Raw genomic sequence first — 14,844 nt, forward strand, 5'->3', positions numbered from 1 at the left:
TCAATCCCAGCCCGTATTGCCTGGGTGGGGGGGCTTCCCCCGCCCCCCATGGCTCTGCCGGTGCCCCTCACTCCCGACCCGCAGCTCCGAGGGCCAGCTGGCCTGTCTTCCCCCGGGGAGCTGCGCCCACGGCTCTGGAGGGTTTACGTTCACCAGGAAGCAGAGAACAAAGGCTCCCCAGTGTGAGACGGGCCCATCCCCTGTTGCCAAAGTGCCCCTTATCGGGGAGGAATTAAGCTGTTTTGCAACTGTCCCGTTTGGGGGGGGGGTGTCCCATCGGATAAGGACAACTCCCCCCCCCAGCTGTGCTCTGCGAGCTGTTCCGCAAACTGATATGGGGGTGGGGGGGTGGCGGGAACGTGCCAGGTTCCTGCTGGCTCCTAATCAGAGCCAGGTTACACAATGGGATTTATAACAATTCCCGGCTCGGGCCTTCCTAGCGTAGCGTCAGCGCTGCTTCTACGGGGCTCTGCTCGCGCCCCTCACTCCCAACCGCAGCCCCTGCTGGCCCAGCTCGGGGCTTCACCCCCCCACCCCGGCTCGGAACTGAAAAGCATTCGAGTTCTTCATTATTGTTTTGCTGAGCGACCTTCCAGTCCCGCCCGCCTTTGATTCCTTAGCGCCACCGATTCCCATCAGGTCACACCAAGGGGTCAGGGCTCAGCCCAGGCCTCTCTCGCCCTGGCACGGGATCCCCACGGACGTTAATCCCCCTACCCCGCTATCTTGCTGGCACAGGCAGCCTGTCAGTCACTGAGCTGAGTAAACTAACCTGAAACCAGCCAATTTAAGGATCAGTGTCACATAACCCGGCTATTATCAGACCTTCCCTCCATCACGGGCCGGCCCGTGGCACCTTCCGCGGCCTATATAAAGCAGCTGAGAGCACCGGGGCCTGACAGAGACAGGCCATGGACACCGGCATGCTAGCCCTCTTCCTGGTGGCCTGCGCCCTTCTGCACTGGACGGCCGCCTCTGTGAGTATCTCGGCCCACGCGCCGCTTTGCCGTGGCAGGGGCTGCCCCGTCCGAGAAAGACCCTCCTGCGGGTCTACGGGCCAGAGGGGAGCAGCAGCAGGTTTGAATTCTCCAGGCCCCCCTAGCAATGGGTTAAATCCTCCCGGGGGCGACTGGCGAGTCCATCCCAGGTAGAAACTGGGCACCTGACCGTGCTGTATGGACATTAAACCTCCCAGGGCTTCCCCCCTGCCCGTCCTGACCTCGATCCCCTCTGGACAAATTTTCCCCTTGGCCCTGGCTGTTGCGCTCTCTGACGCCCTCTGCCCCAGAGGTGGCTGCATTCCCGTGGCGCTGCGCCACAAAGCGCTTTGGGGAGGGAGGGCCATGAGACGTGGCGATGTGGTAACCTGCTCCTTCCCCTCCCCGCAACTCCTCCAGGCCGTCCAGAATCTCAGCAGCGTCATGGACGCCAGCGGTCACTGCGTCTGCACCGTCATCCTGCCCGACGACACCTTCCCCGTGCGCAGGATGGAGCTGCTGGAGATGTCCTCCCGCAACCTGACCTTCCGCGTGCAGCACGAGATGGAGAAGGTGAGGCTGGGAGGGGGATGAGAGGGACGGGGCGGGGGGGAGGCTAATAACGGGGTCAGCTGACCCGGCTCTGCCACTGCTCTCCTGTGTGACTGTGGACGAGATCCTTCCCCTCTAGGGAGAAGGCCAGCACTGCCCATGGGGCATGCAGCTGGTTCCCACGTGCCCTTATTGGGGTCAGAGGGCACCACCGGGCAGGGCAGGCTATGCAAGGGGGGGTTGCCGGCTGGGGGCCCATAGAACCACCCTGGAGGCAGGGAGCAGCCAATCAGCCTCTGGGGCAGCCGTTCTCTGGGCAGGGAGCTGCCGGGCACTGAGCCCTCATGCCGGAGCTGGGCTCCCATGTGCCAGAGTCTGCAGGCTGCGTGCGGCAGGGCTGCCCTCTGCTGGCAGGTTCCCAGCACCCGTCTTGGTGCGAAACACCCCCTGCCCCGGCTGCCCAGGGTGAATTTTAGCCCATTGTTTGGCCCTTAGTGAATCACCCGCAAACCAAAGCCACTTTTCCCCCTCGTGAGCGTCCCCTGCCTGTGATCTCCACTCCCCGGGCGTTCGCTGGCTCTTCGCTGCCAGCGTCTCAGCCCCAAGGCCCGAGCCCGGGGGAACAACCAACGATGCCGACCTGGGACACGCAGGGCCCCAGACTCAGCTGCGAATGGGCCCAGCTTGGTGCTGATGTCACCAGAGCGAGTCCCCCTCCCCCCCACACACACACACAAGGTGTCAGGTTCCCCCCATCCCAGCTCCAGGGCAGGGCAGGCTGAGAGCCCAGAGTGCCCTGGTTCCAGAGCTGGGGGGGGAACCTGAAGCTCTTGTCAATGTCGCTAGTGAAACTGACCCAAGTGGGAGGCGGCCAGAACCGAACATTTCCCCAAAGTCCCTCCCCGGCGAATCTCAGATTCGACTCTGGCCCGGCTTGAGAGGAAACTGGGATTTGTTTGGGGGGGGGGTTTCCCAAAATGTGAAATTTTCACGAGAAGGGATTTCTGTGCCCAGCCAGTGGATCTGACCAAGATGGGCGTGGAGCTCCCTTCCCTGGCCACCCACCAGGGAGGCAGGGCTCTGCACATAGGGGGCTGAGTTACAAGGGTGTGAATCCAGAGTCACTCCCGACTGCAGTGGGGTCAGGGTCGAGTTCTGATCTCAGCTGCTCCAGGGTTAATCCGGAGTCACTCCCAACTACAATGGGGTCTGACTCCAGGGGAGCTATGCAGATTTACATCAGATGATGAGGTTTGACACACACACACCCTCCTTCGGGGCCTTTGTTCCCCCCCTGCGGCAGATCCGGGAATACGGGCAGCGGCTGGGGAGATACGAGGCCCGGCTGCAGAACGTGAGTCGCCAGCTGGAGCTGCTGCAGGTGGGCGAGCTGAACCCCACGGAGCTGGACTTCCAGGAGCTGAGGAAGGAGATCGACGAGATGGAGTCCTACGTGGGGAACCTCCACTCCTCCCTCAATGGGAGCGACCACACGGTGGAAGTGGTGCACAGGGAGGTGAGTGTCCCGGCCAGGGCTCCCGGTTGGGGATTGTCTCAGGCACAGGCTGGCCCGAGAGTCATAGACGGGGGGCGTTCGGGGCGACCCCCCATCCCTGACTGGGGCTCAGACCCCCGCCAGTTTGGCACTGTGTCCAGACAAGGTCAGAGCCACCCTGAGGCAGCGGAGGAGGAATTCCCTCTTCCCTGCAGCATCCCCTGGCCACCAGATTAGAAGAATCAGCCAACTGCAAGCTGGGAAGGCCACGTGTCACTCTCTCATGCCTCTTCTCCAGCCTATCACTTCCTTTCCCAACACAGGTCACACCCTCGGGGGATAATCCATCTAGGCCCCGCCCCCAGAGGAGGGTCCTGGGCCATCCCACACCCCGGAGCATCCCCTGTTGGGGTGGGACTGATGCAATGGAGGGCCCTGGACTCTGATCCCCACCCTTGGGGTTGGCACCAGGCCCACTACCAGGCCAGACCTTCCCTGGACTTCAGCTGGGTTTGGGTCCTTCCCGCAGGACGGAGGACTCGGCCCCTACCTGTCCTTCCATGTATGGGGCTCTTCCGAGCCTGCACCCCCAAGAGGCATGAAGTCCCCTGTGCACACACACGGGTCAACATCTGCTCACAGCCATGGGCGCAGGCTCTCGGCAGACTCAGGCAGCGTCGCTGCGTCGGTCACACTTAAGTTATGTTTTCAAGCTTTTCTTCGCAGCACAAGGGCTAGAAATGTGGGTGGGGGGTTCCCACTTTCTACGAAGGCCAAGTTCCGATAAAGGGCTAACCTCCACTGTACATTGCTCATTACTTATTCGGGATCAGGTTAATATTCAAAGAACCTGGCTAACGGTTCTGGCTTGCCAATCGGGAAGCCTGCCTCCGCCGTGGTCGCCAGAAAGGGCGACCACATTTCTAAATACCGGGCCTCGTTTTGGCGCGTCTCTTGTGTCCGGGCGTGGTGTGACAAGGATGTGCGTGTTCCTGTGACAAGGACGGTCCGTCGTGTGCTACACCGCGCAGTCCCGGGGGAGGAGAAGCCCCGTTTCTTCAGTAACGTGCAACACAAGGTCTTGCTGCCAGCAGCAATGAGAAATGCATTTGACGTTGAAAATGTCCATCCTTTGCCGGAGCCTTAAGTACCTAGGTCAGGGGCCTCTGCTGCTTTAATCCAGCTCTGCTCCCTGCCCGCAGAGGGCTGGGAATCAAACCGCCAGCCGCTCTGGGCACTGCACCCCGGTGAGACGCCGCCAGCTGCCTGTAAACCTTGCCCCGAGTGTCAGCCCTGGACACAGCTGCTGGAGATGCCCTGCAGCTCCCGAACGAGGAGGGTTTGGGGGGCCTGGGCGACCCTTGACTCCTGCCCAATATCTTGGTCTTTCAGCTTTTTGTGACTTTCTGCCGCCCCACCAACTACATCCTGCCCTTCGTCAACATCCGGGGCAGGTCCCTCATCGACCCGCGCTGGAAATGTCCCTTCATCTACCTGCTGCGCCAAACCCAGAAGGCCCGGATGTGCGAGCTCCTGGACGCCTCCCGGTGGCGGGGCGAGCCCAAGGAGGACTACGTTATCCTGTCGCCCCGGCGATGGGACAAGAGGTCCCACAAGAGGTCCTTCGCCTGCTGGAAACCGCAGTGAGCCGCCGGCCGGCCGGTTCCCGGGGCAGAAGGTGGTGGACGGGACAGTAGGACCGGGATCCTCGCTAACCCAGATGCCGCCCGCTGCCCCGTCTCTAGGGGCGATCGGCCACCTGCAGAAGGGCTGGGACTTCCCAAGGACCCTCCACCTATCTTGTCACACTGACCCCAGACCTTCATCGCCACCGCCCGCTCTAGTTGGGTTGGCCGACGCCACGGCAACGGATTGCCCCTCGCGGCGGGGGTGCGGAGGGCTCATGCCAGGAGCTGCCGAGCCGGGGAGGCAGGGGGCACCCGAGGCTTGTTCGGTCGGACCCGCGTGGCATGGCTTGGTTCTCCCAGCTCCGCTCCGCCTGCCGCTTCTCCAGACAATGCGTCAGACTTCGCAGTCTGAGGGCCGGGTGCTGGCAGCCTCTTTTCCTTCAGATTCTGCCTTGTCCAGCGCTGACGGCTGTGTCCTGACCCCACCCTGTAAAATCCCCCCGAGGGCTCGAGATTAGCCTGTGTCCCGCTGCCCCCTCTGGCCCGAGGATCCCGCGAGCCCCTCGGTTTGTCCTTTCCTCCAGCTGGGTCTGTCCAGAGCAATATTCGTGCTGACGGTTCTGATCCCTTCTCCGGGACTCGCTGAGCGCCCTGCCTCTGACGCAGCCCTGAGGCCGTGAGTGCCACAGGTTAACTGCCCCGTGGTGCTGCCTCACACTGGCTCTAATGGCGCCGCTATTTGGTCCCATGCGGGCAGCCCCGTGGCTTAGCCGCCCTGCGTCGGGTTGGTTTGTATCAGCGCAGGTGCTGGCCTTGGGGTCCTGATCTGATTCTGTCACCGACCAACCCCGCCCCGGGACAGCAGCAGCGCCTGGGCCAGGGGAGCCTAAAACGGTCCCACACCAGGATCCTCCCCTCCGCCCTGGTGGGCTGCAGCAGCTCTGCAAGGACCCTGCCCCAGCCAGGCCCGCGGTGCCTTGCAGCTGCTCTCCCAGTCTGGTTCAGTGACACCCGCTCATGAAATCAATGAATTGGTGCCAGTGATTGACAGTTGCATCGCCCTATGCCCTGCCCCTGGAGGGGCGTGACCTAGTTTTTGGCCACTCCCCCACATCTTGGCAGGCTCTGCTGACTTCCAGACGTTCGTGAAGGGCTGGGTGTGCGTCGTTCCATGGGTTGCTAAGCCGCAGGGGTGCTGGGCACGGCGAAGCGTGCAATCGTTCGCTCACGTGCCCAGTGTGACTGCAGTCATCGTGCACGCTGGGCGTGCACACGGGAAACGTGCCCCAGCAGCAAAAGACCAACACCAGGGGCTAGCTGCCACCAAAATGGCCCCCCGTTCTTTCCTATCACGGGCTACCTCTGAGCCTCTCCGCCCAGGATAAACGCGGCCCCAAGCCGTCCTTCCCAAGAAGGCTGCTCCTGCTCCCTTGTATTTTCCTGCATGCTTCGCTCCCCCGCCTGGCGCTGTCCCAATGTTCAATTATTTGCTGCTTAAAAACTAACTGCAATAAAAATGTTTCCATGTAACAACCCTGCGTGGTCTCATTGGGCCAGCTCATTTCAGAGGCGCGGGCGGGAAATATTTCAGGCACCGTCGCAGCAACGCTAAAATGGTCATGGAATCCCAGCGGGGCCGGGCACAAAAAAGCTGGGACAAGCCGGGACAATCCTGAGTCCATCAAACCAGCCAGCTGGCAGCGTGTCTGAGCAACCTGGCAGATTCCCCCGGACAGAAAGGGACGAACCTGGGAAAACCTGGACAGGTGGGAACGCTAGGCCAGCAGAGCGTGGGGAACGTCAGCATGGGGGCGATCGGTGCAAACAAGGGATATTTTGGTTCGCTACTGACTCCAAAGAATCGTTTTGCATCAGACCGAAAACATATGGCTTTGAACTGTTCAGTGCGCCGGAAAGTTGGGAGCAGGATTCATTTGGGGTCGAACAAAACATTTTGTTTCGTTTTGATTTCGAGCCTTTTTCGACCTTTGCCACTGGGCTTTTTATAAGTGAGGTCGAAGGAAACTTCAGAACGAAAAGTCACTTTGAATCCAAAAATAGAAACCTTTGAATTTCTCGGAATTGTTTCGGGTTTGTTTGGTTGTTTTTTCCCAACCGAAATAATTTGGCAAAACTGATGCAAATTCACAAAAGGTTTTGGTGGTGCCAAATCTGCATTTTTTTCACTAGGAAAAAAGCGCTTGACAAAATGTTTCGCCCAGCTCTAGTGGGGATCTGGGCGATGGACTGAGGTTCACATCACTGGGGGTCTTGGCCCATGGGCTGGGGGTCTTGGCCCAAATGATGCCCTGCACTCTATTCTCCAGTCTGATTTTCTCTGTTCCCTCCGCCTCAGAGGTGGGTAGGAAGTGGCAGGACAGAAATGAGAGCAAATATCCGAGTCCTAGAGCGTGACCTGAAGCTATTAGGTAAGCTGTGGTGCTCAGGATGTGAAATGTAAATCAGAGAGCACGTCCAATTTTCTGTCGCTTTGCAAAGTCATTTACACCAGGGAGTGAGAATCATGGCATTTCTATTGCAGCAGTGCCGCAGAGCGGAGTCCTGGCGCAGGCCCCCCATTGCGCTAGGTGCTGTACATACCCAGAACAAACAGAGCCCCGACAGCTCCCGAGCTAAGCCCATCAGACTGCGAGCTGGTAATAGGTTTTTTGCAGCTGGCCGTGTGGAAAACTGCTCTGAGCTCGGACGCCCTCAGAGGACGCTGCTACTGGGTGTTAGAGCTGAACAAGTAAGGGTCTTTTCACCACGCTCCCAGCACCACACTGGGGCAGCCATTCTAGGATAGGCCCTGCTGCTTTGTCAAGGGGGCAGGGGTCTAGTTTGAGCACAAGGGGGATCTACTTAGGGAGTGCATGGACTGGGAGTCCTGCTCCAGCTGGAAAGGGGTGCACAGGCCTCACGGGAAATTGGCGGCACAGAAGCCAGCCCGGCTGACTCTTGCCCACTCCCTTGTAGATCCAGAACATGTCCGTCACCGTGAGTGCCCTGGAATCCTTCGACAAGACCCACGTGGTGGCCATGAAGCGGGAGCTGGCCATACTCAGACAGCGCCTAGAGGATTGTCAGAAGGACCAACCGCAGCTGGGACAGCAGCCGCCAATCGGTGAGTCATGTGGGATCAGTCTCGACCCTCTTGGCTTGGCTGATGAATCAGGGTCAGGAGGGTTCGGTCTGGGGCGGGGATCAGCTGGGAGTTTGAGCTGCATGATGAGAAGGGCCAGCTGGTGGCCCTGTGGAGCTGGGTTCGAGGTCCCCTGGAGAGGAAGGATAGCCCAGCGGTTATGGCTCTAGCATAAGGCTTAGTTCAAGTCCCAGCGCTGCCCCAGATGCCCCATGTGACCTACAAGTCACTGCGTCGCTCTGTGCCTCAGTTTCCCATCTGTGATGTGGGGCTAGCAGCTCTGCCCTGCCTCCCAGGAGTAAGGAGAGGGTACGTCCACTGAAGGTTGTGAGGGTCTCAGACACTGCAGTGCTGGGAGCCAGAGCAGTGCCTGGACGGAAGGAGGAGGCCGAGGAGAATGGAAACAAATGGAAGGCAGGGAAAGCGTGTCAATGAATCCAGGGTTTTCAGCCAGCCAGACAAGGCGTGTGTCCAGTGAGAGAAGGTTGTTTCATCTGAACCTTTTCACACACTGATTGGCCTGAATCCCACTCCTCTCAGAGCTGGGGATAGAACCCAGGAGTCCTGGTTCCCAGCCCCCACTGTTCTAACCACTAGATATCACTGCCCTCCCACAACCAAGTATAGAACCCAGGAGTCCTGGCTACCAGCTCCCCCGTTTCTTACCAATAGATCCCCCCCATCTAACCTTTGTGACTCCCCATTCCCTGCCAGGCTCTTGTAACCACCATGGCATTTTGCACATTGGGAAGCCCTCGGTGGTGCAGCTCAACTGGAAGGGTTTTGGCTACAAGGCCGGTGCCTGGGGCAAGGAGTCGTCCCTGCACTTTGCACGGAAGGAGCGCTACTGGGTGGCCCCTCTGAACATGGACGGCCGGCGGCTGGACTCGGTACGCCTCTACAACTCCTACCAAGACCTGCAGCTGTCCAGGAGCCCCACAGATCAGCTGATCACAGGGTTCGGGCAGGGGGCCGGGCTGGCACTGTACAACGGCTCCTTCTACTACAACTGCTACAACTCGCGGGACCTGTGCCGCCTGAACCTCGAGAGCGGGGCCGTAGACCGTAAGACGGTGCCCAACGCCGCCTTCAACAACCGCTTCTCCTACACGGGGACCAGCTGGCAGGGCATCGACCTGGCCTCGGACGAGAACGGCCTGTGGGTGCTCTACGCCACCGAGCGGAGTGAAGGCGACATCGTGATCGGCCGGCTGAACCCCAGCTCGCTGGCTGTGGGGAAGACCTGGCTGACCTCCCAGTACAAGCCATCGGTCACCAATGCCTTCATGGTGTGCGGGGTGATGTATGCCACCCGGCCGATCAGCACCCGCCGTGAGGAGATCTTCTACGCCTACGACACCCGCACGGGCAAGGAGAGCCGGCTCAGTCTGCCACTGGAGAAGGTGACTGACGTCATACAGTCGCTGAGCTACAACCCCACTGACCACAAGCTCTATATGTACAGCGAGAGCTACCTGCTCAGCTACAATGTCATCTTCCGGCTCTAGGGCCCACCCCGGACTGGCATGGACTGACCGGCAGCTCCCAGAGCGGGTTGGCCATCCTGCTTTCTCCATCCAACCCTGCTCCGTTCCGTACATCCCCCCTCCTGCAGCCTTTCTCCACCTCCTTTTCCCCCTGCTCCATTCCCTCCATCCCCCTGCAAGCTCCCCTTCACCTATTTCCCTTTTCCCCCTACCTTCTTGTCCCCCTTCCCTGCCCCTTCCACCCCTGGTTCTTTCACTCCCTAAGCCGCTGCCCCTCCTTCCTCTCCCACCTCCAGCTGCATCCAGCCAATGTAATCTTTTTTCTCTTAAACCTCTTTGCTATAAATAAGTTTGCTCAAGGCCCAAGACAGAGAGTTCCTTTCCTAACACCCAGGCTCACGCCCTTTGCCTCTCCACCCCATTGCCTTCCACGATCAGGTTTCTGCCACACCACGAAATGCAAACACGGATGGGGTTGCGATCTCGGCTCCCGATGCTCCTTTACACTAAATCCCCTGTGCACTGCTGGATTAGTGGAAAGGGACCAGAAAGGACAATCAGACCTTTGGTGTTTCTGGGTTATGTGTTCTCTTGGGCAGTAAGCCCGTTACCTCCACTGTAGTTACATCCTTTAGTGATTCTGCATCTTTTGAGTTTTCTGAGGCCTGATCTGAGCCTTATTTTCCCTCGAACTTCTCCCAGTAGCCAATAAACGTGATCATCTGAATGCAGCCCCTTGTGTTTGTCACCGCATTTGTTAGTCTAACACGTGCCAGTAACCGATCATCAAGCCACGGGGGCTCGAGTGTCAGGGAAGGGATGGTATAAACGGAATGGTGGTCCTATTTCCAGTGCACAATGCAGGTGAGTGCCCCATGCACGTGCAGCATGGGGGCCAATGTATGTTAAAGACACTGGTCATCCTGCCACTGCCTGACATGGCGCATTCATTCCTGCAGGGCTGTATTGCCTGAGAAAACACTAATGCACAGTTGATCAGCCAATGGAAAACGCACTAACACAATCCCTCCACTCCCATGGCTCAGCCAATGGGAAATGCACTAAAACAAAAACAAACAAACAAAAAAAAACCCAGGGTTCAGCCAATGGTAAAGGCACTAACAAAAAAAACCCTGCAGGGCTCAGCCAATGGGAAATACACTAACAACTCAGTCACCCCCGCCACATTGGCTTGGGCTCAGCCAATGGGAACTGCACACACAAAAGTCCCTTCCACAAGCAAACAAAATATCTCCAGGGCTCAGCTAATGGCAGACAAGTTCACACCCTCTCTCTCAGGCTCAGCCAATGAGAAATGCACAGAAAACAAACAAACCCAGGGCTCCGGCAATGAGAAACTCGACAGGAAATTATGGGGGCCGCCCTTTAAGCTGTCAGTCAAGCCCATCCTTCACGCCCCCGAGGCTCTGTTTGATTGACTCACGGGCGAGGCGGTCTCCCGCCAATGGCAAGACCCGTCACAAGGCCACCTCTGCCTTTGACCAATGCGAGCTCCCCTCACAAACTAAGAGTGAGCGGGAGACCAGCGACGGAAGAGGTGAGAGGCGCAGGGCGGCTGCTACCCAATCAGAAGCTGCCTTACATCCCGGCGCTTGGCACTCGGCCAATCAGAGCGCCCGTTGCACGGCGGCGCGGCTCTGGGAGGCGAGGAGGGCGATGGCGGCCATTTTGAGCCGGGCCCGTGGCGGCAGGGGGAACCGATGGCCGGGCAGATCTGAGCGGGGCCGGGGCCCGGGCGGCGCCATGGATGTGCGGCGGCTGCGCGTGAACGAGCTGAAGGAGGAGCTGGGCCGTCGCGGCCTCGACACCCGCGGCCTGAAGGCCGAACTGGCCGAGCGGCTGCAGGCGGCGCTGCAGGCCGAGGAGGCCCGGCGGGGACCCGGGACCGGAGCCGGCGACGGGGACCAGGCGCCCGACGGACACTGTAAGGGGACGGGGTCCTCGGGGCACCTTTTCCCTTGGCCGGGGCCCGGCTCGTGGGCCTGGCCCTGTGACAGCCCCTCCCCCAGCGTCCGCGCCCATCTCGCCCGTCAACTGCCCCATTGGCCTCGCCAGGGCCCCGTGGGGGGCGGCCCCCAGCCAGGCTGCGGGCGGAAGGGCACGGCACGGGGCGGGCCCCACTCCCCGGGGTGGCTGTTGGGCCCAGAGGCCCCTGGGGCGCTGTGGCATGACCCCCAACCTCCTCCTCCAACGTCATCCCGGGGCTGGCCGGCTTCGCTGGCGGGTGGCGGTGCTGGGTCCCCAGGGTGCACGACGGGCGGGTCTACACTGAAAACGGGCTGTGGCGTGGCTGTGCCGTGTTATGTCCGTGGGAGAGCGTCCCCCGCTGATCTAATAAACCCACCTAAACCGGCGGTAGCTGCATCGGCGGAAAAGCATCTCCCACCAATATAATCAACTCACCTAAACCAGCGGTGGTAGCTGTGTGGACTGGAAAGTGTCTCCCACCGATATAATAAACCCACCTAAACCGACGATGGTAGCTGCGTCCGTGAGAGAGCGTCTCCCACCGATATAATAAACTCACCTAAACTGGTGGCGGTAGCTGTGTGGACTGGAACGTGTCTCCCACGGATATAATAAACCCACCTAAACCAGCGGCGGTAGCGCATCTCTCCTTGATATAATAAACTCACCTAAACAAGCGGGGGTAGCTGCATCCGTGAGATAGCGTCTCCCACCAGTATGATGAACCCACCTAAACCTGCAGCGGTAGCTTCAGCAGCAGGAGAGCATCTCTCATCGATATAATAAACTCACCTTAACCAGTGGCGGTAACTGCGGCGGCTGGAGAGCATCTCTCACCGATATAAACCCACCTAAACCAGCGGTGGTAGCTGTGTAGGTGTAAGAGCATCTGTCCACACAAGCACTTATGCCACCAAAATTTATGTCGCTCAGGGGGCTGGTTTTGTCACACCCTTGAGCGACAAGAGTTTTGCCCCCATTAAGCGCTAGTGTAGACAAGGACTCGGGGGGTTATGTTTGCATAACGGTCCTGTGGCCAGTATGGATTATTGCACTCATGAGACTGGTATAAACTAGTGGCCAGTGTAATCTGAGTTTACACTAGAGCGTTAGCCAGAAAAGCTGTACCAGGTCTTTGTTTAGGCTCAGCAGTGGGCCAGGAGTCTCCACCGCATCTGTTGCAAACACACATGGTCTGGGCTCCTCTTATTGTGAAGGGCCAGGGGCATCCTGGGTTGGCAGGTGTGATGTGCTAAACCAGTTCAAGAGCACGTGATCCTCCTAGTGGTTAGAGCAGGAGGTTGTGGGAGGGGAAAACGGAGTTGGACTCCTGGGTTTTAGTCCCAAGTCTGATACAACTTACAAGTCCCACCCAATTTGTAATGATGTGGAGGCATTAGACACCAGAGAGAGTGTGTGATGATATACCTAGTAGACTTCTCTGCTCCTAATGAGGGAACATTGCATCCTTCTGCAAATTGCAGATGCTTATTTGTTGCACCACGTGGTTGGTTTAATTTTGGACTGGAGTGGGATCAGCTCTTTGCCAGAGCAGTTCTTCATTTTGTTTTCTTGTTGATGGATTTTGGTAGATGGGAATCCTGCTAGCCCTTTCCTGCTAGCTAGACTTCTATCAGCTTCCCCCATTCACCATGTGTTTAGGGTCTGTTTTTGTCATAGGATTTGTGTTGGCAGATGCTGTAGAACAACATCTAGACTATTTGCCACTTTTTTTTTGCTGGCCTAATATTCCTAGATGGTGCTAATATACAGCTAGGTGTGCAAGTGCGTAAATATCTGGATAATAGATTTGATCAGTTCTGTTTTATACAAGGGACTGAGTTTAAGAGACAAACTGAACTGCCCCTCATGGATTCTGCATTGTAAGTATATGTGGGTCTGGACTTGCTAGTCATCTTATCCTTTTACTATCTTACACTTCAAATCACGTACAGGAATGCTTCCTAAATCTAGGGTGATTGGAAGCGTGTGTCCCTGGGAAGCTCGTTTACTTGCTAATGTCCCTTGGAGGCATACACCATTATTAAGGACAAAAGTATCTTATACTGTGACAGGTTCTGTGCTTTTCTGTCATGTGGTACTTCCATGTAACTAAGTAAGATAAATCATCATCCTGTGATAGCGAATGAGTCACCAAGCAGTATTTCACTGGAGGACACTGGTTCGCTTAGCTTCTGCATGGAGATGCTCTTGCTGTATCATTTGTATGAATTTGTTTGAGGTCATCTGAGCAGATCACAAAAATTTGCTGATTTGCAGTTCCCCTTGAAGGTGGTGTTACCTCAGTTGCTGCTTTTCGCTTAATCTTCCACATTTGTGGATCTTAGAAAGTAAATCACAAGTTATCAGTCCTACTCGCAAGTGATTAAACTTCCATCGCTAGACATACGGGGTCGCAGTTCGATACTGCATGTGTGGGAAGTGTTGAGTCTGTCATTGTTTGTTGGTGTGTTGGTTAGAAGATTTGCGTTACTCTGGGATTTCAGGATTTTGTTGCTTTTAGTGCAAACTGGGTTGTTTCCAATAGAAAAGTTTTGTGAGCGAAACAAATGACTTTTTTTTTGCAGTGAACAATTAGTTGGCTTCTTTGCTTTCGTTATAGCTTTCTGAGAGTGCTGGCTGACAGACCTCTTAGACTTTGTGTGTAGGTCCCAAAAGTTGCAGGAACCAGTTTTCAGTTGATAAATGCTGAAGCTCACAGTGTTTCTCTGCGCATTATTACAATCTGTTGTAAGTAACAGCCTTAACGCATGCCTCTTTCTGTTTAAAGATGGTGTCGATAACAATACTCATCAGAACGAGCCACAGGGTTATCCGTCCTATGAGCATGGCAATATTAAACAGGAGAACGAAACCAAGTATGAGAGGAGATCTCTAGACCAAGAGCGTCCTGTTCTACACTCAGGTAACGTTCATTTTAAAGTCGGCCTTATCAGCAAAACTCTTTGAGAAGTAATACTATAATAAATGGAAATGTCGTCACTGCATTAAGTCACTGGGGTGCCCAGAGCTCTCCTTTGCAGGTGGCTTAGTCCCTACCTGAAAGAGAGAGTTTTCTTTGGTCCTTTCCCCTCCCCTCCCATCCCTGCAACCTTAGAAGGCCCTGTGCTACATAAGGCTTTGATATGGATTTGCAGTTGTATTGCCCCATTGTGTAGTGTGGCCAAAGAACGGGTTTCAGTCAGACAGCCATTAAAAGGGCAACATCGAGGGACCGAAGTTACACTGATCTGATGTCTGAGACTTGAAATACCCTGATCTTAGACAACTCTTCAAAACACTCTGCTAGATCATTGGCGCATTTATGATCCAGTGTTTTGTGGTTGTTCAAGACTAGAAACAACTTCTGCATCCCCTTGGAAAGCTGTGATTTTGATTTCTACTGGGTTCCAGCATCTGAATCTATTGCTGCCAAAAAAAACTCACAGGACAATAGACCTTAAAAATACATCTCTCTGATCCCCAGCTTGTTTGCTGTCATCCGCCAAGATCCCGTATTTTGCAGCCTAGTAGGACTAGAAATAATTTGGGACCAGTATACTCACTAAGGTAT

At 56.7% G+C, this 14,844-nt stretch overlaps 2 protein-coding genes across 3 annotated transcripts in view; both read left to right on the forward strand.

Annotated features, from left to right (window-relative positions):
* Positions 1–911: 911 nt before the first annotated feature.
* Positions 912–9,302, forward strand: LOC137159064 (olfactomedin-like). Its single transcript, XM_067557246.1, has 5 exons — positions 912–977; positions 1,398–1,550; positions 2,833–3,045; positions 7,629–7,776; positions 8,509–9,302. The coding sequence occupies exons 1-5, from the start codon at positions 912–914 to the stop codon at positions 9,300–9,302; spliced, it is 1,374 nt and encodes a 457-aa protein (XP_067413347.1).
* Positions 9,303–10,983: 1,681 nt separating this feature from the next.
* Positions 10,984–14,844, forward strand: part of HNRNPUL1 (heterogeneous nuclear ribonucleoprotein U like 1) — a 30,144-nt gene continuing 26,283 nt past the window's right edge. The window contains exons 1-2 of one of the 2 annotated variants that reach the window (XM_067556660.1): positions 10,984–11,226; positions 14,062–14,196. In XM_067556660.1, coding sequence (XP_067412761.1) covers positions 11,046–11,226; positions 14,062–14,196 — 316 coding nt within the window. In that variant the 5' untranslated portion in view covers positions 10,984–11,045. The remainder of the gene's footprint in view (positions 11,227–14,061; positions 14,197–14,844) is intronic. The other variant, XM_067556661.1, reaches the window with a different exon arrangement.

The sequence above is a fragment of the Emydura macquarii genome, unplaced genomic scaffold, assembly GCF_026122565.2.
Source record: "Emydura macquarii macquarii isolate MOO-44397 ecotype Brisbane River unplaced genomic scaffold, CSIRO-AGI_Emac_v2 contig_1790, whole genome shotgun sequence".
NCBI lineage: Eukaryota > Metazoa > Chordata > Testudines > Chelidae > Emydura > Emydura macquarii.

What these genes read in the sequence shown, in the direction of transcription:
- LOC137159064 (XM_067557246.1), top strand. Translation starts at nt 912, where the DNA reads ATGGACACCGGCATGCTAGCCCTCTTCCTGGTGGCCTGCGCCCTTCTG. An exon ending in TGCAGCACGAGATGGAGAAG is followed by an intron (nt 1,551 to 2,832) that starts GTGAGGCTGGGA and finishes CCCCTGCGGCAG; the next exon opens with ATCCGGGAATACGGGCAGCG. An exon ending in TGGAAGTGGTGCACAGGGAG is followed by an intron (nt 3,046 to 7,628) that starts GTGAGTGTCCCG and finishes ACTCCCTTGTAG; the next exon opens with ATCCAGAACATGTCCGTCAC.